This window comes from Coccomyxa subellipsoidea, assembly GCF_000258705.1.
Source record: "Coccomyxa subellipsoidea C-169, whole genome shotgun sequence".
Taxonomy (NCBI): domain Eukaryota; kingdom Viridiplantae; phylum Chlorophyta; class Trebouxiophyceae; family Coccomyxaceae; genus Coccomyxa; species Coccomyxa subellipsoidea.
Genome location: NW_005178037.1, coordinates 883,258 through 903,122, shown reverse-complemented (window position 1 = coordinate 903,122; position 19,865 = coordinate 883,258). Strand labels below are relative to the sequence as shown.

At 55.3% G+C, this 19,865-nt stretch overlaps 1 protein-coding gene across 1 annotated transcript; it reads left to right on the top strand.

Moving 5' to 3' along the window:
* Positions 1 to 183: 183 nt before the first annotated feature.
* COCSUDRAFT_53183 (glutamate synthase, NADH-dependent) lies at positions 184 to 16,454 on the top strand (the record flags this gene model as incomplete). Its single annotated transcript, XM_005648488.1, has 34 exons — positions 184 to 370; positions 612 to 777; positions 1,017 to 1,123; positions 1,290 to 1,432; positions 1,644 to 1,776; positions 2,098 to 2,345; positions 2,626 to 2,781; positions 3,098 to 3,223; positions 3,465 to 3,644; positions 4,359 to 4,529; positions 4,775 to 4,887; positions 5,162 to 5,376; positions 5,659 to 5,921; positions 6,165 to 6,439; positions 6,662 to 6,854; positions 7,080 to 7,206; positions 7,513 to 7,715; positions 7,996 to 8,269; positions 8,581 to 8,816; positions 9,099 to 9,245; positions 9,367 to 9,483; positions 9,690 to 9,839; positions 10,169 to 10,420; positions 10,680 to 10,940; positions 11,227 to 11,388; positions 11,686 to 11,942; positions 12,275 to 12,429; positions 12,674 to 12,882; positions 13,144 to 13,377; positions 13,701 to 13,937; positions 14,174 to 14,254; positions 14,439 to 14,636; positions 14,755 to 14,925; positions 15,241 to 16,454. The coding sequence occupies 34 exons, from the start codon at positions 184 to 186 to the stop codon at positions 15,439 to 15,441; spliced, it is 6,348 nt and encodes a 2,115-aa protein (XP_005648545.1). The 3' UTR covers positions 15,442 to 16,454.
* Positions 16,455 to 19,865: the final 3,411 nt, after the last annotated feature.

The following is a 19,865-nucleotide window of genomic DNA, read 5'->3' as shown; positions in this document are numbered from 1 at the left end:
TTCAGTGGATGTGTCTGAGTATATTATCTGCCTCATGGTCATGCATCTGACGTACGATTCACAGCATTGCGCCTTTCTGTGCGACAGGTGCAAGCCCTTCCGAAGCGGCTCCATGGAGGTCGTGGGTCCCTGCAGTGGCGGCCTCGCGGCCCTGGCCGTGGAAACTGCTTGTCCATTGTCAGCATGGCGCACAACACCACATGGGACGAGCCGCGGGGCTTGGTGGACCCCGCCAACGACAAGGACGCCTGCGGGGTGGGGTTCATCGGCGAGCTCAACAAAGTGCCCACCCGCAGCTGCGTGGTGAACGCACTTGAAATGCTGCTGCGCATGACGCACAGAGGAGCCTGTGGCTGCGAAGTCAACTCAGGTGCGCCTCTGCTTTCCAGCTTCTGTAGAGATATCGAGTGGGATATCTGGAGATACTTGAGACGTAAAAAGCGCACCATATGTATTTTTTGTGCAGTAGTTCCTTCAACATGAACATCCTGATCTGCATGTCTGCAAAAGCTGAAAGCTTAATACCCAGCTGTCTGGCGCCTCCTACCGCGCTGTGAAGCAGAATTTTCCATCAGGCTTTGACCACGATCCACACCCAACCTGCCTTTCAGGCGATGGTGCTGGCTGCCTGGTGGCAATCCCGCACGACTTCTTCTCGCGTGTGGTCCGGGAGGACTGCGGCGTGCGGCTGCCAGCCCCGGAGGAGTATGCCATTGCACAGCTCTTCCTTCCCAGGGAGCCCGAGCAGTACCATGCAGCCAAAGGCATTGTCGCCAAGTGAGCATCACCCATATCAATTGCCTTCACCCTGCAGCAGCCTGGTAGCATCAAGCTTGAAGCAGTGCCAGCCTTCTCCTAGGCAGGGAAAGTTTGACCTAAGTGTGATTTCTCATGCATGTGCTGCTGTGGGAAATACCAAGCTGTCCCATTCGGCATGTGGGCGCCTACTGGATTTGTTTGGATGCTAGCCCTCTAGTAATCAATGCACGTTTAACACCATCAATGATGTACTGCAGGGTGGCGGCGAAGCTGGGGCACACTGTACTGACGTGGCGCCGCGTGCCCACAAACAATGCCGGCCTGGGCGATTCAGCCAAGGCCACAGAGCCGCTTGTGGAGCAGTGTTTCTTGTCCAAGAGCGGCGCCCCTCAGACCACGTCCCCTGATCCAGAGGCGCAGGCATGCATTCCAACCTTAGCATGTTGATGTCTACATGCACATGGTGGGATCAGTCAGTATCTTACAAACCTCCACTACTAGACATGATGGAGTGCGAAATGGTGTTTGAGGGGTGTCTGGGGTGCAGTTCTACGTCCTGCGCAAGCTGATTGAGCACGAGTGGAACCGCAAGGGCTATGACCACAAGCATGCCTACATCTGCTCGCTCTCCGCCCACACCATCGTGTACAAAGGCCAGCTCATGCCGCAGCAGGTGCGCAGATATCGCACCCACAACCCCCACTCTTGACATCAGAAATCGTTGCATGCCTGCCGACGCATCTCACTTGCGTCTCTTTTTGCATTAAGTACAGGAGGAGCCAGCAAAGAGGGCAGCGAGACGGACTGCTAAGGGAGACAGCAGGGGACTGATACATTAGTTTAGGAGTCCCCGGGAGACAGGGCTGACGGGGAATGTCACGCAGGTGCCGACATACTACCTCGACCTGCAGGCGCCGGACTTCATATCGTACATGACGCTGGTGCACTCGCGCTTCTCCACCAACACATTCCCATCCTGGGACCGCGCGCAGCCCATGCGCATGATGGGCCACAATGGTGCGCCCTACAATTTATTTTTGGCGTCCTTGTGACAAGCTACTTGTGGAAGGTCAATCTGCCAGGGCCGCAAATTGCAGAGGTGTCATCAGCAGCTGAGGCATTTTGCTGCATTGGGGAGATTGAAATTTGCATTGTGAAATTGAAATTGGAATTACGCTCGAGAACATTTACAGAGGCCTGGAAGCTTACAGGAAGGAACATAAAGAGCGGGAAAGAATGGGAACTCTGGAGTTGAGACCTCTTGGCAAATCTTACCCAGGGCCAGGGCTGTGTTGCAAGGACACAACGTTCCTCATTTCTGAGTGCTGGCTGGTGCAGGCGAGATCAACACGCTGCGGGGCAACAAGAACTGGATGAAGGCGAGGCAGGGCGTGCTCAAGTGCGCAGAGCTGGGCCTGCCGCAGGCGGTGCTGGAGAAGCTGCTGCCGGTGGTGCCCGAATGGCAGAGCGACAGCGGCTCCTTTGACACCGTTCTGGAGCTGCTCGTGCGCTCCGGCCGCGACCTGCCCGAGGCCATGATGATGCTCATCCCCGAGGCCTGGCAGAACGACCCCCTCATGCCCCAGGTCAGCGCTACTGCCCCCTCCGAGTCACCCTTGTTTGTCCCTGAATGAGAGATACGGTAGGAGTGCTTGTGTGCCACTGCTATCTAAGTCTCCCACTCTGAAGTATGCCTCTATTTTGTTTGACTCTGCCATGCTGCTAATACGTGACAGCAGCACTGCATGCACTGGTGATCTGAGCAACTGCACTGTCTTGTCATGCGGGTGTGCCAGTGTTGTGCAAGAGATCAGCGACGCACTTCTGCTGAGCTTTGGAACTGATGGACGAGTTTGTCCTTGCCAGGCGAAGAAGGACTTTTACCGGTTCAACAGCGCGGTCATGGAGCCCTGGGACGGCCCTGCGCTGGTGTCATTCACCGACGGCCGCTACATTGGCGCCACGCTCGACCGCAACGGCCTGCGCCCCGGCCGCTACTACCTCACCAAATCCGGTCGCGTGGTGCGCCATCTGTTCCCCTCCGTGCTGCAGGGGTTGTTTTCGTTGCTTTGCAGTCATTCTGCTGCCAAATTTATAAGAGGACACAGAGTGAAGAGAGGAGGAAACAGAGAAATGAGATTAGAGTGGTCGAATATTATTTGTGGCCCGATAACCAAGAACAGGTCTGAGACCCCAGCAAGGCACAATGGTTCGATTTTTAGTGATACTAGCATCCGGTTGCTGGTGAGGGCATTGACTCATTGTGTAATGCATGACAGGAACAAATCCGTGATGACAGATGTGCGACATTCCTAAAATTTTAATGGTGCATGTGCAGATCATGGCGAGCGAGGTGGGCGTGGTTGACGTGCCAAACTGGGACATCGCATCCAAGGGGCGCCTCATGCCGGGCAACATCTTCCTCGTCGACTTTGACGCCGGACGCGTCATCAAGGACGAAGAGGTCCGCCCTTTTCCCTTGCCCCACTTTGCAAATCCCCAGCTGGGGCGCTCCCACAAGCCTGCACCGGCTGCATGTGAGCAATGTTGCACAGCTCCTGCATGTATTCATTGCGCAGGGGAAGCACAAGTATCAGGATCCCTCATATGGCTCAGGACTCGTGCTGAGTAGTGATACTTTTCGCCATTGATCAGATGAAGGAGGTCTTACTTGTGCTGATTTGTCATATTTTGTGGGTGATCAGATGAAAGAGCGCTACACGACAATGCGGCCGTACGGGGAGTGGCTGGAGCAGGAAACGGTGAGCCTGCAGCAGCTGGTGGACTCTGTGCCACCCGAGCTGCGCGTTCCGCTCCCAGTTGTGCCCGCAGCCCCCGTCCTGCTCAACGGCGCATCCAGCAACGGCAACGGAGCCGCCGCGGCGGTGCGCGCCGCCCTCCTGTGGTCCTTGTTGCCATTCCGAGGCCGGTTGAGTGAGTCTGCTGCTGTGTGAATGTTTATCTGTGATTGTGCTGTGTTCGCCAATAGGCAGTCTGGCTGCTACAATCTCCTTCAGGCGGCCTAGGAGCGACCCATTTCTTCCATATCTGCTTTGTAAGAGTCTATTGCGTGGGATTAAAGATGGATGTGTGGACATGCACAGGCGAATGGCAACGGCACGTCCGCAAACGGCAACGGGGCGCACTTGACCAGCAATGGCGCTTCTGCCAGCCACAGCTCAGAGGAGGAGACTGGTACCAGGCGCCTGCTCAAGCTGCTCAAGGTGAGGCTCCAGACCCTTTGGTACATCCACCCTCCTTCAGGCCCAAGCGCACTTAGCTTGCCTGATGAAAGCTTTCCTGCTGGTTGTCCTCTTCTTCCCGTCCTTGTTGCAGCGGCTGCCTTGGTCTTGACATGTGGGTGCTTGATTGTGAAGGGACAAACTAGAGTGGTGCGCACATAGGCACATGCTGGAAAATTCTCACGTCTGCAGTCTGGATCTACGTGTGGATTTGCTGTTGTTTCGAGCTCCCCGTTTTCTGTCTTTTTGCAGCTCAATGTAACATTTGGGCAGGCCATAACGCGACAGGGCCCATTTCCTCAGTTGCTCCTCTAGAATAAGCGGACTAACAAGAGATGAGTGCTGATGCAATGGGAGACGCGGTTGCAGGCGGGAGGGTACACGATGGAGACGCTGGAGTTGCTGATGGTGCCCATGGCGCGCACTGGAGCGGAGCCGCTGGGATCCATGGGCAACGACGCGCCCCTGGCCTGCATGTCCCACCGCCCCAAGCTCACTTACGAGTACTTCAAGCAGATCTTCGCCCAGGTGCCCCTCCCCTTCCCTTTCAGCATGCCTGCCTTGTCCTCACCCGTGACATAGCTCTGCAGTGCTGCTGAATTTATCTCTCAAATGCCCTGACCACACCGTGCATTAAGCATGATTTTCATCCGAAATCCGCATAGTCACTTGAGCAGTCACGGACAATCTGTCCAGAGAGGGAGAGCTGAATGCACACTCTTGAGGGTTTGTTCCAACGAAGGGTGTTTGATGATGTCATTATGGTCATCCAGGTGACGAATCCGCCGCTGGACCCGCTGCGCGAGAAGGTGGTGACATCGACGCGGTGCATGATCGGCCCCGAGGGCGACATCACCGACATTGGCAAGCCCTGCCAGGCCAGGAGGTGTGGACCCTCACACACCAATGCAACTGCGCACACCTCGTCCACAATTGCACCCCACCCACAAACCTCCCGCGAGCTTTCTGCAGCAGCATGTAAGCAATCTTGGCAGGACCTTGCCGCCTCAGTGGGGACATTGGCAATAAGGACCAGACCAGGGTAGAAATGATGCTAGATCCTCGTGTTGGAGAGGGTCTCCTGTCTCGAGACTGCACCTTGCAGCTTCGGGATATGTTGTGTGCTTTGGGAATCCGATCTCTGCCATTCCTACCTGCAGGCTGGAGCTGATGCAGCCGATCCTGCGGCCGGCGGAGATGGAGGCGTTCAAGAACATGGACCTGCGCGGCTGGTCCACCAAGGTCATTGACGCCACCTGGCCCCTCTCCGAGGGCACGGTCGGCCTGGAGAGCGCGCTGCAGCGCATCTGCGACGAGGCCAGCGCCGCCATCGAGGCCGGCTTCCAGTTCATCGTCCTCTCCGACCGCGCCCAGGGTGCGCTCTTTGCCCGCATGACTTAAGGTTCTATCTTGGTAGGTTATACTCTCAGCTGCTCATGGTTAATGACTGAATGCACAGCATTCTGTCTTCGTGTGTCTATGCTTCCCGTTTTCCAATTTGCATGGCAATTACAACCCAGGCAGGGCCTGTCATCATCCTAGGAAGTGCTACTTGCCATGTCTCTATCATCAGCAAGATGTGCTCCTTGTAAATTTGTAATGCTTCTGTGCGCTCTCTTTGTGGTGATGTGAATTTGGGGAATGCGCGTTGATGCAGGGCCGGAGCGAGTGGCGATATCGACGCTGCTGGCGTGTGGGCGGGTGCACCACCACCTGGTGCGGTGCCAGATGCGCAGCCGGGTGGGGCTGCTGCTGGAGGGCGCCGAGGTGCGCGACGTGCACCACTTCTGCACGCTCATCGGCTACGGTGCCGACGCCATCTGCCCCTACCTCGCCTTTGAGACGCTGGCCGCCCTGCGCGAGGACGGCAAGCTCAAGGCCGACGAGTCCGACGACGCCCTCGCCACCAAGTACATCAAGGTGCGCCTGTGGGATGATTTTTTTCTGAATTCCCAAGCCCTTTGGGTGTGGCCGCCACCAATGCTATACATGCTGCTGTGCCTTCAGCTATTTTGCAGGCTTTGAATTTATCCTCGATAGTATGCTGACTGCCATTTTTAGCTTCCATGAAACAAGCGCATGCCTTCTTGAAGAAGGGCACACGCCGGAACATACTGAGTTAGTAAATTCCCAACCAATGAGATGTGGTGGTGCTGCGCGCAGGCGATCAACGCAAGCGTGCTCAAGGTGATGGCCAAGATGGGCATCTCCACGATCGCGTCGTACAAGGGCGCTCAGATCTTCGAGGCACTTGGCCTGGCCAAGCCCGTGGTGGACGCCTGCTTTGCAGGCACGCCCTCGCGCATCGGCGGCATCGGCTTTGAGGGCCTGGCGGCCGATGCGCTGGCGCAGCACGCTCTTGCCTTCTCCGGCACCGCCTTCCCCGAGGGCACCGCCGACGCCTATGCCCTGCCCGACCCGGGCGACTACCACTACAGGTGCGCGCCCTTGCCCCGTGTTTGTTTTCTTTTCCTCCTTGCACGGGTGTCGCACCTGCTGCATCTATATTTTGTCACCTGGCATGCGGTGCGCTTTTCCTGAATCAAGGGCGCCAGCGATCCTGGCGTGGGATGTATTTGGATGATGCCTCCACTGGCCATCATGTCGTTGAGCACTCTCTGAGCTGTGCTGACCCCTGTGTGTCAAATTCCGCTGCGCAGGGCGGCGAATAACGAGAAGCACGAGGTGCACCTGAACGACCCGATGGTGATGGCCAAGCTGCAGGAGGCGGCGCGCGACAACAGCCGCGAGGCATACCGCGAGTACTCGCGCCTCACCCAAAAGCTTAACCAGCAGATCAACCTGCGCGGCATGCTCAAGTTCAAACCCGGCAAGGCCGTGCCCCTTGACCAGGTGCGTGCCATGGCTCTCCTGTTACTATCTGTAACTACCAGGGCTGTTTTTTGCTACAGCTGCCCAGGTTCGATCAGAGCAGCCTTTTTAAACGAGCAGACGAGGCCTGATCAATTATTCTATCAATGTGAGCCTCATGGCCTTTAAAATGCATAAGAAAGGTGATATGGGCTCAGTTACAATGTGCAGAGCAGATGCTGAGGGTATGAAGTGCGGTGTTGCCAGGTGGAGCCGGCAAAGGAGATTGTTAAGCGCTTCTGCACGGGGGCGATGTCATACGGCTCCATCTCGCTGGAGGCCCACACCACGCTCGCAGAGGCCATGAACGCCATCGGCGGCAAGTCCAACACAGGTGCCCTCCGCCGCTGGATAATTTTGCGACTTAATTTGGTGTTTGTCTGTGGACGTGCATTTTGCAGTATTGCAGCCAGTATTTATTTTGGTTGTTCTGCTTGAGGACTTTGTTGGCTCATCATGCCAGCACTGACGGTGCAGCCAATGCTGTCTACAAGCATCACCACCAAGGTATCTAGAGTGGCTGCAACATCTTGAAGCGCATGCAGCCTCTCTGAAACCGCACAGGAACGATGAACAGACTTGCATGGGCTTTGCTTCGCATTTGTTGCAGACTGCCTGACCTTGGTGATTTGTGTGTTAGGCGAGGGTGGCGAGAACCCTCGGCGGCTGCTGCCCAACCCGGACGGCTCGCGCAACACCCAGCGCAGTGCCATCAAGCAGATTGCCAGCGGCCGCTTTGGCGTGACGGCCAACTACCTGACCAACGCCGACGAGCTGCAGATCAAGATCGCGCAGGGCGCCAAGCCCGGCGAGGGCGGCGAGCTTCCCGGCAAGAAAGTACAGGTACATTACTCTCCTGCTTTTTTGTACTCATTTCTTTGCTCATAACTTTCCATCTGTGGTATCGCTCCAGCCACCATCCTATCTAATTCTATCCTCACTCGACTAGCATGCATCTGGTGCTTCTTGATCTTTTCTGTGTGAAACCACAGCGTGCATGTTGTGTTTCGTGTGTGGCATCATGCATTCCACGATTCCATGGCTGCACCCAAAGAGCGCACGCCTCTTTTATTTCACCAAGACCTGGGTAAAGTTACTGAGGAATTGTTTTGGATCTGTGCAGGGGGACATTGCAAAAACTCGCAATTCGACCCCCGGTGTGGGGCTGATCTCCCCGCCGCCGCACCACGACATCTACTCCATCGAGGACCTGGCGCAGCTGATCTACGACCTCAAGTCGGCCAACCCGGGCTCGCGCGTCAGCGTCAAGCTGGTGTCAGAAAACGGCGTCGGCGTTGTGGCTTCCGGCGTCGTCAAGGGCCATGCCGACCACGTGCTCATTTCCGGCCACGACGGTGGCACCGGCGCCGCCAAGTGGTCCAGCATCAAATCTGCAGGTGCGTGCTTCGCTTCTGGTATTTTCAGAGGTATGCAAAAGGATCGAGGAGAAGGCAAAACATGTTGGGGCCTTCCATGTGTGATTTTCCAGCGCAATGTTTTGCACCTGTACCAGGGTGATGTATTGTTCATATTGTACCTTTTCGGCCCTTGTCCTCCTACAATGCTTGTTGAAGGACTTGGTGCACAGACTGCGCTTTAGATCTTGCTGGAGAAGATGCGAGGCATGCCGGTAAATTCAGTAAGCAGGAGTAGCAAGAGCTGTGACTGCAGAATTGACATGGTTTGACTTTGCCGTGGTTGCGCTCAGGGCTGCCGTGGGAGCTGGGTCTGGCAGAGACGCACCAGACGCTGGTGGCGAACGATCTGCGCGGCCGCACTGTGCTGCAGGCGGACGGCCAGATGCGCACGGGGCGCGACCTTGCCGTGGCCGCCCTGCTGGGCGCCGAGGAGTTTGGCTTTGCCACCGCGCCGCTTATCACCATGGGCTGCATCATGATGCGCAAGTGCCACACCAACACCTGCCCCGTCGGCATCGCCACGCAGGTCCGCACGCCATGCCCTTTGTAAAATAATAATACAACCTGCGCACCTTGCTGCCTGCATGTTCTTGTTAGGCCCAACATGATTGAGTGGATAGGGAGGGATCTTTGTGTCCGTGAGGCAGAGTGAGACCAATGCCAATCACGCCATGCAGGTCCTTTGACATTGTGAATACTGCTATGCCCTTGAGAGTTTTGATGTTCGTGGATTATTCCTTTCTAGCCGGGTGCCACATCTTCCGCTTGTTCTTGTGTTGGTGACTGACCCTTTTTGGCTGGTGCACAGGACCCTGAGCTGCGCGCCAAGTTTGCGGGTGAGCCGGAGCATGTGATCAACTTTTTGTTCTTGGTCGCGGAGGAGCTGCGCGAGTACATGGCCGACATGGGCTTCACCAATGTCAACGACATGGTCGGCCGCGCTGACATGCTTGAGGTGACTCACTCTTACGGATGTGTACGTGCATCGATTCTTCTTACAGCAATAGACAGCATGCAGATTTTGATACCTCCTTCATGATGCTGCTGTGTCAGCTTAGTTGGTTGTGATGTGGCAGGCTGATATGGATGTCATCAACGCCAACCCCAAGCTGGCAGGCATCGACCTGGAGAAGATCCTGACCCCCGCCTCCGAGCTGCGACCAGGCGCCGCCCAGCGATGCATCATGGCACAGGCACGCACTCTCTGTGCACCTTGAACCTGGCATGTATCTCCCCACTATTGCATGTTCTCCCAGTCAATGCTGGCCCTTTGCTTGTTTTAGAGACAGGCTCATATTGCCCAAACTGCGCTCATGTTTGTATGCTTCAATCAGAGAGTGAGGCCAATAACAAAGATCACAATACACAAAACTGTTAATTAAATGGTGTTTGGCTGCAGGACCATGGGCTGGAAAATGGGCTGGACATCACGCTGATTCCCAGGTGTGCACCAGCGCTGCCCTTCGGCAACGCCAAGCCGGTGCCCGTGTACATTGAGGCGGAGGCCATCAACACACAGCGCGCCATCGGCACCACCCTCTCCCACGAGGTGCGCGCTGTGCCTATGTTTTTTGGCAATAAAACTCTCGTGGCTGTCTTCTTATACTTGAAGCGCGATGCACAGACCAAGGCAGACATTGTGACGTTGATCAATGCAATTGAATTGGTCTTTCCTCTTGGTAAAAATTCTGTTGGCCCGTGCTGTCTATCTTGTGACAAGAAGCAGGGGATTCATGGGTGACAGCCCTCCAGATTTTCTTCCCATTTCACAGCGGGCCAGCGGCAGAACCATGCTATGGCAGTTGTGCAGCCACAAGATGATCTGGTGCCCTTCTTTTCTTTGTACAAAGAATGATCGGCGTGCCGGAATTCGCGCAGGTGACCAAGCGGTTTGGGAGCGCGGGCCTGCCGGACAACACGATCCACGTGTCGCTGACGGGGCACGCTGGGCAGTCCATGGGCGCCTGGCTGTGCCCGGGCATCACTCTGGAGCTGGAGGGCGACGCCAATGACTACGTGGCTAAGGGCCTCTCCGGTGGCATCGTCATCGTGTACCCGCCGCGCGACTGCGACTTCAAAGCCGCCGAGAACATCATCGTCGGCAACGTCTGCCTCTACGGCGCCACCTCGGTGCGCGCTTTGCCCCGACCGCTCAGTCTGCTGCCGTTCTTACCTTGCATGCTTAATCATCCTAGATTGCTCAGGACATGTGCGTGCACAACATACCCAGTCACTGTCTGCATGCAAATATGGTGACGGATTAGCAACTGGGCATGTTTCGTGTGAATTACATCAGGGCAAGCACAGGAGATTCTTATTGCCTAAACGATACAGCACTTATGTTCCAGATTATAATTTTCTATTATTTATAATTTCTGTTGGTGCGCAGGGCGAGGCGTACTTTTCGGGCGTGGCGGCGGAGCGTTTCTGCGTGCGCAACAGCGGTGCGAACGCGGTAGTGGAGGGCGTGGGCGACCACGGGCTGGAGTACATGACCGGCGGCAATGTGGTGATCCTGGGCCGCACCGGCAAGAACTTTGGCGCCGGCATGAGCGGCGGGCTGGCCTTTGTGTACGACCCCGAGCGCCGCATGCCCTCCCTCTGCAATGAGGATGTCTCCGGTGACCTCAGCCCCCTGCAGGACGTTGAGGTAGTGCCCGCGCCGTACTTCTTTCTTGATGTGCTGATGTGATCTACAAATTCAATGGATGGGTTTTAACAGTGGAAAGAAGCTGTAGACGCCAAGGTAATGGAACACTTGATGGATGAAGGAATGATTGTTTGACGCCAAAATGGATGGACAACCGTTTGATTCTGAGATACAAAAGGGAGCTCATGTATCAGGGTGTTTGATAGGCATAAAGGTATACCATCAATACAAGCCCCTTCTTGCTGCTAAGATAAAGGCTCAGCTGAGGGGCAATGGTGCGTTGCAGGACGAGTCGCTGTTGGTGAGTCTGATCCAGCGCCACCTCAAGTACACGGGCAGCGCGGTCGCACGCTCTATCCTCAACGACTGGGACACCGCCAAGGCTGACTTTGTCAAGGTCTTCCCCCACGAGTTTGCCCGCGCCATCAAGGACAAGGCCGACACCAAGGTGTGCCGCCTTTCCTAATAATTTCAAGCTCGGACTCCCTCTCCTGCCTGCCATTCTTTCTAGTAGCTTTCCAGCTACAGATATCTATAGACAATTGGTTTGCATGAGTTCTGTCTGGAGCTCTGAGTCTTTGCCGCAGGCTTTCTCTGGCATGCAATCTTATGTGTGGAAAGGTTCGCAATGGAAATAAGGGGCATCTACGCATGCTCGTGAGCTGGAAGGCAGTGCAGTGCTTACACTGTGAATTGTGTGTAGGAAGGATATGTCTGCTCATAAGATGCATGCTTGCATGTGCAGGAGGCGAGGAAGGCGGAGGAGAAGGCAGCGAAAGAGGCGGGCCTGGAGGACAAGGACGCCTTCGCGGAGCTCAAGGCGCTGTCGCGCAGCGGCTCCTTCCACCAGAACGACCCGCGCGAAGATCTGGAGCGGCTGTACCGCGACGCCGAGGAGGGCGTTGTCGTGGCCGGCCGGGTGCCCACATGGGAGGCCACCCGCCCCTCCGTGCTGCCCGCCGGCCAGCCCATCAAGCACCGCGGCTTCATCGACTACCGCAGGTCCCTCCCTATTTCCTCATCCCATGTTTTTCTCTAACCTGCGGCGCCTTGTATCACCCTTCGATGTCCTTGTGCCTGTGTCCTGGAGAGACATGCACACTTGGCCCTGCCTAAGCTCCTTGCAGTGTTCTCATCCTCCTCCTCCTCGCCATCTGTTATTCTTCTCTCTGCCACCGTGCTCCTGTCCAGGGCAGAGATGTTTTGAACATGCATATGGCGGCATGGCAACTCGGTCAAATAGGGCCATTGAATACGCTGTGTGGGGTAAGGGCGCCTGGTCGGCTGAAGCCTTCATGGGAAATCAGGCTGAAAGAGGATTGTGTGTGGCGCAGGAACCCGATGCCATACCGTGAGGTTGAGGAGCGCGTGAAGGACTGGGGCGAGGTGCTGGCCAAGCTGCCGACCGCGGAGCACGCCGACCTGCTCTCCACGCAGTCCGCCCGCTGCATGGGCTGCGGCACCCCCTTCTGCCACCAGACCGACTCCGGTGCGCACACGCTGCTTCCTGGTTTACCCCCTTTACCCTCTTTCCTTGATCTGTTATTCCACTTTCACCCTAGTAGACCAGATGGACCTCTAGGTGGTGCATGCTTGTTGCTCCCTATTGGCCACATGGACCCTTTCTGCATTGCGATGCCTGCTAGGAAACAGGCAAGATTTGGCTCATGGCAATGGCGGACAAGGGGTTATGCGCGAGTCAGATGCTGACAGGGCTGGGTTGATGGATGCAGGGTGCCCGCTGGGCAACAAGATCCCGGAGTGGAATGCGCTGGTGTACCAGGGGCGGTGGAAGGATGCGCTGTACCGGCTGTTGGAGACCAACAACTTCCCCGAGTTCACCGGCCGCGTCTGCCCCGCGCCCTGCGAGGGCTCCTGCGTCCTCGGCATCAACGAGCCCCCCGTCACCATCAAGACAATGGAGGTCTCCATCATCGACAAGGTCTGCCCCTCTCTTCCTTCCTTTGCTCCCCCTTTGCACAATGCTAGATTACAGCGCACCCTGACCCATGTCAGCATCACTACCTTGCAGCCATATGCCACCTTTGCTGTCATTTTACTTGAGGGAGATTGGGTGCTCGTAGGAATGCAAATGGTCTGCAACACTCAGGCAAGGAAGGGAGCATCATACAGGCATGGGTGGGAGCATTTGCGCAGGCACAATGCAGGGCAGTGAAGAGTGTTGCTATTTGTGTGAGTGCAGGCATTTGAGATGGGGTGGATGGTGCCGCGGCCGCCGGCGGTGCGCACGGGGCGCACGGTGGCGATCATCGGCAGCGGTCCGGCGGGCATGGCGGCGGCGGACCAGCTGAACAAGATGGGCCACAGCGTGACGGTGTACGAGCGCGCCGACCGCATCGGCGGCCTCATGATGTACGGCGTGCCCAACATGAAGACCGACAAGACCGACGTCGTCCAGCGCCGTGTCGACCTCATGGTCCGCCCTTCCTCTTCCTCCCCTGTGATTTGCCCTGCTTATATCTGGCGACCCAACTTTTTCTCCTACCCTCTAAACGTGCCCTGCATGTCTCCTGCTGTCTTTAGAGGAATGGGGCTTCCTTGGGAACTGCCTCAACATGAGTGGAAGGGTGGTCTTGGAGAGATGCTAATCGTTTCCGAGTCTGGACAGTGTCCCGTTGGTATCCTCTGGGACAAACTCTCAATCCTGACACATTCTTCAGGGTCTGTTTCCAATCAAATTCAACCGCAAAGGGCCTAAAAGGATGCCGGCCGCTTTGCTGATGTGTAACGGTGCCACAGGCGGCTGAGGGCGTGCGCTTCGTCACGAACGCGCACGTAGGCAAGAACGTGGACATGAAGGATGTTCGCGCAGAGCACGACGCCGTGCTGCTGGCTGCGGGCGCCACCAAGCCGCGCGACCTGCCCATTCCCGGGCGCGAGGCCGAGGGCGTTCACTTTGCCATGGAGTTCCTGACCGCCAACACCAAGTCCCTACTCGACTCCAACCTTGCAGACGGCAACTATATCTCCGCCAAGGTAAAGCTGCCTAGCTTTAAAGATGAGACTGCCTTCTGTAGCCTGAGGAAGGTGCTGCCTTCTGTGCGTATTTTATCTATCTTATGAAGCACCTTGATTCTTGGACGGTCAGCTTTGGACACTGCCTTGTGTCTCTTCTTTCATTATTGCACATCTCTACATTTTCCCTGCTATTCTGTTGAAGAGAGTGCTTGTCGGCTGGGCTTCTGCTGAAGTTGAGTGAGTTCAAATTGCAGGACAAGGCGGTGATCGTGATCGGAGGCGGTGACACCGGCACGGACTGCATCGGCACCAGCGTTCGCCACGGCGCCAAGCAGGTGCTGCCAGTATCTCTATCTCCGCTTGTACATCTGCCAATGCCACTGCGTTTGCTTCCTCCACATCATTCTCCTCTTGTCTCCTGCCCGTCAGTTCTCCTAAGCATGCGCTAAGTCACAAGGTTGATTTATGAGCAGATTAAGATGTAGAGGGGTTATTGAGCGGTATAATTTTTTGTGGCAGGTGATCAACCTGGAGTTGATGGACAAGCCGCCGGAGAGCCGCGCGGCGAACAACCCATGGCCGATGTGGCCGCGCATCTTCCGCATCGACTACGGCCACGCCGAGGCGGCCGCCGCGTTTGGCAAGGACCCGCGCAAGTACAACGTCATGAGCAAGCGCTTCGTGCTGAACCAGGGCCGTGTTGTGGGCATCGAGATCGTGCAGGCACGCCGCTCCTTCTAACTCCCTCTGTGTGACCTCCTCTATACGAAGTCTTACGTAATGGCAAATTTGATTATATTGCACCCTCCAAGTTCAGTGCACATGCCGCGCGCAGGTGCGGTGGGAGCCTTCAGAGAACGGCGGCCGTCCCAACCTGGTGGAGGTGCCGGACAGCAGCGAGATCCTGGAGGCGGACCTGGTTCTGCTGGCCATGGGCTTCCTGGGACCCGAGGCCACCCTCGCTGAGGCCCTCGGCATTGACCTCGACCCCCGCTCCAACTTCAAGGTGCGCACTTGCCACCCGCATCAGCTCCTTGTCTGCATGCTCCCTGGATGCTCTCCTTCCTGCTTTGTCGTGTACGATCTATGGTGGGTGACTCCGGGGCTGCTGCAAGCTGTTGCACCAAAAAACCATCCGTCGCAGGTAGCATCATTGCACCAGGTTCTGACTTGACTTGCGCGCATCATTATAAGTCAGGCTGCCTGCAATTGGACGCCAGTGTCTGTCGGATCATCGGACCAGCCGGCCAGGCCTCAGTTTGCTGCACAAGCAGCAGAGCCCGGACAATGTGCTGATGGGAAGTCACTAATGTCCCCGCAGGCGGAGTTTGGCGAGTTTGCGACGTCGATCGAGGGCGTGTTTGCAGCGGGCGACTGCCGGCGCGGGCAGAGCCTGGTGGTGTGGGCCATCCGCGAGGGCCGCGACGCGGCCACCGCAGTTGACTCATTCCTGTCGCAGCAGCCCAGCAGCCGCTCCAATGGCAGCCTCCAGGCCGGGGAAAAGCAGCTGGTTGCAGCCTGATTGTTACCCACCTCACAGCTTAGGTGTTGTGAGGCGAACCATGCTGGAACGGCTCTGGTTTAAGAGGCTTGCAAGCAGGGGGAGGGAGAGAGCCGGAAGCTTGGCAGCAGTTGCGCAAAATCTGCTGGGAGAGTGTGGGTGTAAACTGATCCAATTTTGTGGTGAGGGGGGGGTGTAACGGCTTGCATGGCCTGGCTGCCCCTGGGGGTCTGATGCATCAGAGGTCGACCACTTTTGTAGATTAGGAAGTTGTTTGTACCATGGCACAGCCACTCTTCCTCCTGGTTTTACAGGAGCCCTCCTGCTGTGTTTGGCGTTGCACTTTTAAGGTCCATTGAGAAAGACCGTCCTTTGGTTCAGCACATTAGCTTGGCTGTCCTCAGCTGCCTGTGTCCTCGGCAGATTTTGACGTGGTGACTCTTTGGGGGGTGGGGGAGTCCTTTCTGATCCATTGTCGCTATTTTGAGTGAGACCTTAGCTGGTCTTGGCTTGCACTCTTTGCCAGTGTGAGTGGCATCTACTGCAGGGCCAGGGCGCTCCTGGGGTGACAGGTTGCCTTCGTTGCAATGGAGTCAGGTGCTACATTAGTGCTACCTTACTTCTTTAAGACTTCCCTGCATATGCAAGCGGCTTGGCAAGGTCCTGAGAAGATTATGTTTTACAGGTTGCTGGTGCACCATTCTTTAGGCCGTGTAGGTGTTCTGCGCGAATACGTAGGATTTGCTGTCAAGATGTGAGTTCGAGTGAGGCGGAGGCGGCGTGATCAATAGAGCATGGCGCCCTATAATGACTTTGTTGATCGAGTTCTGCACACAACAACGCAGTCCATAACGAGGGATACATTAGTTGTTAGATCTGTTTATTCTGTCGAGGTGCCACGTGGAGGTCAGCTTGATGCTGACAGCATTGGTTTGCTTTAGGAGCGTGAGTAATTGTGTACATGTTTAAGACTCGCTGTAAATAAGATTGATGCTGGGCGCTGGTCCCTTTGCATGGACCCTGCATCTTTCTGGAGGATTGTTTGCACTGACCTGAGCTCTTTCAATTTTAGAAAAATTCGCGCAGCATCCATCCCCAAGCTCATTGTAAACTCTTGCCAAGCTTGGCAAGCTTGAAAATTTTCGATGCTCCAACACTTGACATTTGCATTCCTGCGCCCTGCAACCTTTGAAGTGGAATTTTCTCACTGGCGAGACCCAGCATCCAAAATCATGTGCTGCAGCTGGAAGCGCTTCCACATTCCTTTGTGTGCATATTGGACAGTGCTAATTTCTTGGAGTCTCTCCCCACTGCAGAAGAGCTATGGCGCCAAGTGCCCTACACAAGCCTGGCGTTACAGTGGGAGTCCTTCTCGAATCTGTTCATTATTCAAGTGTTTTATCGTCATCGATTGAAGAAGCCAAAGATTTTCCGTTTGACCAGTCGCCGCTATGTCGGTCGGGCAGGGCACAAGCAAGAGTGTGTGGGGATAGTTTCGAGGTTGGAGCATAACGAGGGGCACGCTCCTCGATGCTTGCAATAAAACAGCGCAAGGCTCCGGTGTAGTCAGATTTTCCTTACAAATATAAATCTTGAATACTGTGACGAGTCTTCTACGATTCGAAGGATATTTCCTTTGTAGAGTTGGGATTCCCGACACTGTGAGGATGACAAACATACCCTTCGATCTTGAAACTTTGGGCGGTGATGCAAAACTTCGCAATGACTTGTCACTTTCAAAGCAGCCTGAGCAGCAACTTCCATCGCCAGCGTTGAGAAACAAACAGAATATAAGGCGGCGCTGGATCGCCGGCCTAGTTGCCCTCCTCATATGCCTGGCTACGGTAGTGGTGATTGTGGCAATCGTCAAGAGCGTGTCGGTCAGGCAGAGGATCAAGGGGATCAGATGTGACCTGAAAGGTGCGTAGCTTCGCATAAAAATTTGGGGTTTGGTTGTCACCCGATCCCATGCACGTCACTCAAACCCAGAAGGGCAGTCGTCCAACACGGATACCGATCCACGATAGATTAGAAGACTTAGAAGAGATAAGGCTTCAATGCATTTCAATGAGGAATGTCGTGTGGTATTTCCGTCGCTGAGCAATATGGAGTAAGAGGGTTTCAGTGAGTCATAGACGTCTGCCCATACGACACTTTCATATACGTTTCTCTGCATCACTTATGACTTAGGGTACCGTATAGATATGTGTGTGCCACTCTGCAAGCGATATGTCCTCAAAAGGAAGTTACATATGGCGTCCTTGAGTTTTGGCTTTTCGTAACAACGGCTGGGGTTTCCTCCAGGCGCAATGATCACGTTTCATTCAGTATATCCAGCATATAAAGTGTGATGCTATGGACGTTCTGGAATGGCAGTACTGCGAGGGCTTGCTATCGTGTGTTTCACCGTGACCGTGCTGTATGCAGATGACTTAACAAACGAACAGTATCCTCTGCTCTGCGGCAACACGATCTCAAAAGGCTTTCAGCGCCCCAAGAACAAGCAGGGCATCCACGATCAGCGCTTCTATGATGCAGTGCGCCCTCTGCTCAAATGCCTCACTGCCCAACAAGCAAGATAGTGTAAGGCACAGGATATTGTGACCACCCCTACCAGCACTTATAGGAGATTTCTGTGCCCCTGCGCAGGCAAAAATGCAGCCGACAGATGTGCCTGATCTGGCTGATGCCCGCTACGAGGCATACACCCAAGACATTGAGCCTGGCGTGCGGCGCTACAATGTCTTCTGGCAAGCCTTTGAGGGGTCTGATGTCTTGCCCTCACAGACACCCATCTCCTGCAAGCCTGGGTACCAGCCTGTGAGTCACTTTCACCTTCATTCCTGTGCAAAAACTGGCATTCTAAAATTTGCAAAGGACTTTTTCTGATCACACTGCAGAATCCCTGTGCAATAAGAGGCATTTAGTGAAGGGGGACTTCACACTTGCAGGTGCCCGCGAGTCTGGACGAGCTGCAGCAGAAGGGCTACAACAGGTTCCACTGCTATGCGAGCGCCCAGATCCAGCTGTTTGAGGCGTACCTGGCCCTGGATTCCCTGCACGGCATCCAGAGCTGCGCCACCATCTGGGACAGTAAGCACATCATCTTCACCGCATAACATTCTGCTAGATTTTGGGAAGGTCTTTCTGCATTTGTACTTCTATCTGCATACAATGGACATGCAGTAAGGTATAGTTGATGGGAGGAAAGAGATGGCAGGAGTGACTTTGTTGCTGTGCAGTACCGGGACCCCCCTTCCGGAGCCCTTTCTGCGGGGGCCAAATTATCCACAACGCGACCATCCTGGGAGGCTGCATCCCCCAGAGCCCGGACGTGATGCTCGACTTTCAGGACTTTGTCAACTTCATAGCAGGTGCGAGCACCAGCTCCATGCCCCTTGTATGACAGCCCTTGTCTATGCACTTTTATATCACTCCTGACAAGGCCTCTCTTACCATCTTCTGCCGATTTGCCAGATCTGAAGATTTTTGGGCTTTTCAAGAGTCCTTGAATACCTTATGACAGTTCTGGCCTGCTCACATGGCTTCTGTTTGCGCAGAGCACTACAACCGCAATGTTGGTGGTAGATTCACCCACTACATCATCTGGAATGAAGTGGCTAATGGGGATTGGTTTGACGCTTCTCCCACGATAGATAACCACAAAGAAATCTCTCAGTCAGACATCAGCCTCTGGCTGGACACGTGAGTCCTGTCCTCACTATTCCTTATGAGCCAATGGAGAAACAATGCCAATTGAAAAGGATGCCATCATGGGCAAGCTAATGCGCTTGATAGAAAGGATGTCCTTTTGGGGTGCAGGTATGCGCTCATGATGAGGCTGGCCCACGACGCCATCCAGAGGCACAGCCAGGTGCCCACAATGATCTACATCAGCCTTGACCAGGTGATCCAGCACCCTTCCAAGTTATCTTCTTGACGCTGGCAGTCTCGCTCATGCAAAAATTTCAGATGGCATGCTGATGAACAAGCTGGAAATTTTCTCTTGAATTTGGAGGGCAACTTCATTGCAAGCAGCGCTTGCAGCAGACTGAAAGCAGCCTATACTTACTGACTCCCTTTGGAGTGCTGAGCAGATATGGGAGAAGCAGGCAGGAGCCTGCCCGCCCTACCTCCCAGGGCTGCAGCACTGCCACATAGGTAGCCTGAATGTGGTGAGGGGCATGTGGGAGCGGCTGGGCCTCTCCATGGACTGGAGCCTGGCCATCCACCCCTATGGCAACCCCACCAAGGCATGTCCTCCGCACTGATCAACCTCCCCTTGCTTGCCTGGCACTTGATGCCACTCAAATTCCACCTCGCATGCCTGACATGCCACTCTCCTGCATTTCTTTCTTGCACGCCTTGCGATTACATCATGGCAGCCCTGTCTCCTTACTCGGGTACATGGCGGGAGAAACACCTTGTAATCTTGCATTTCTCTT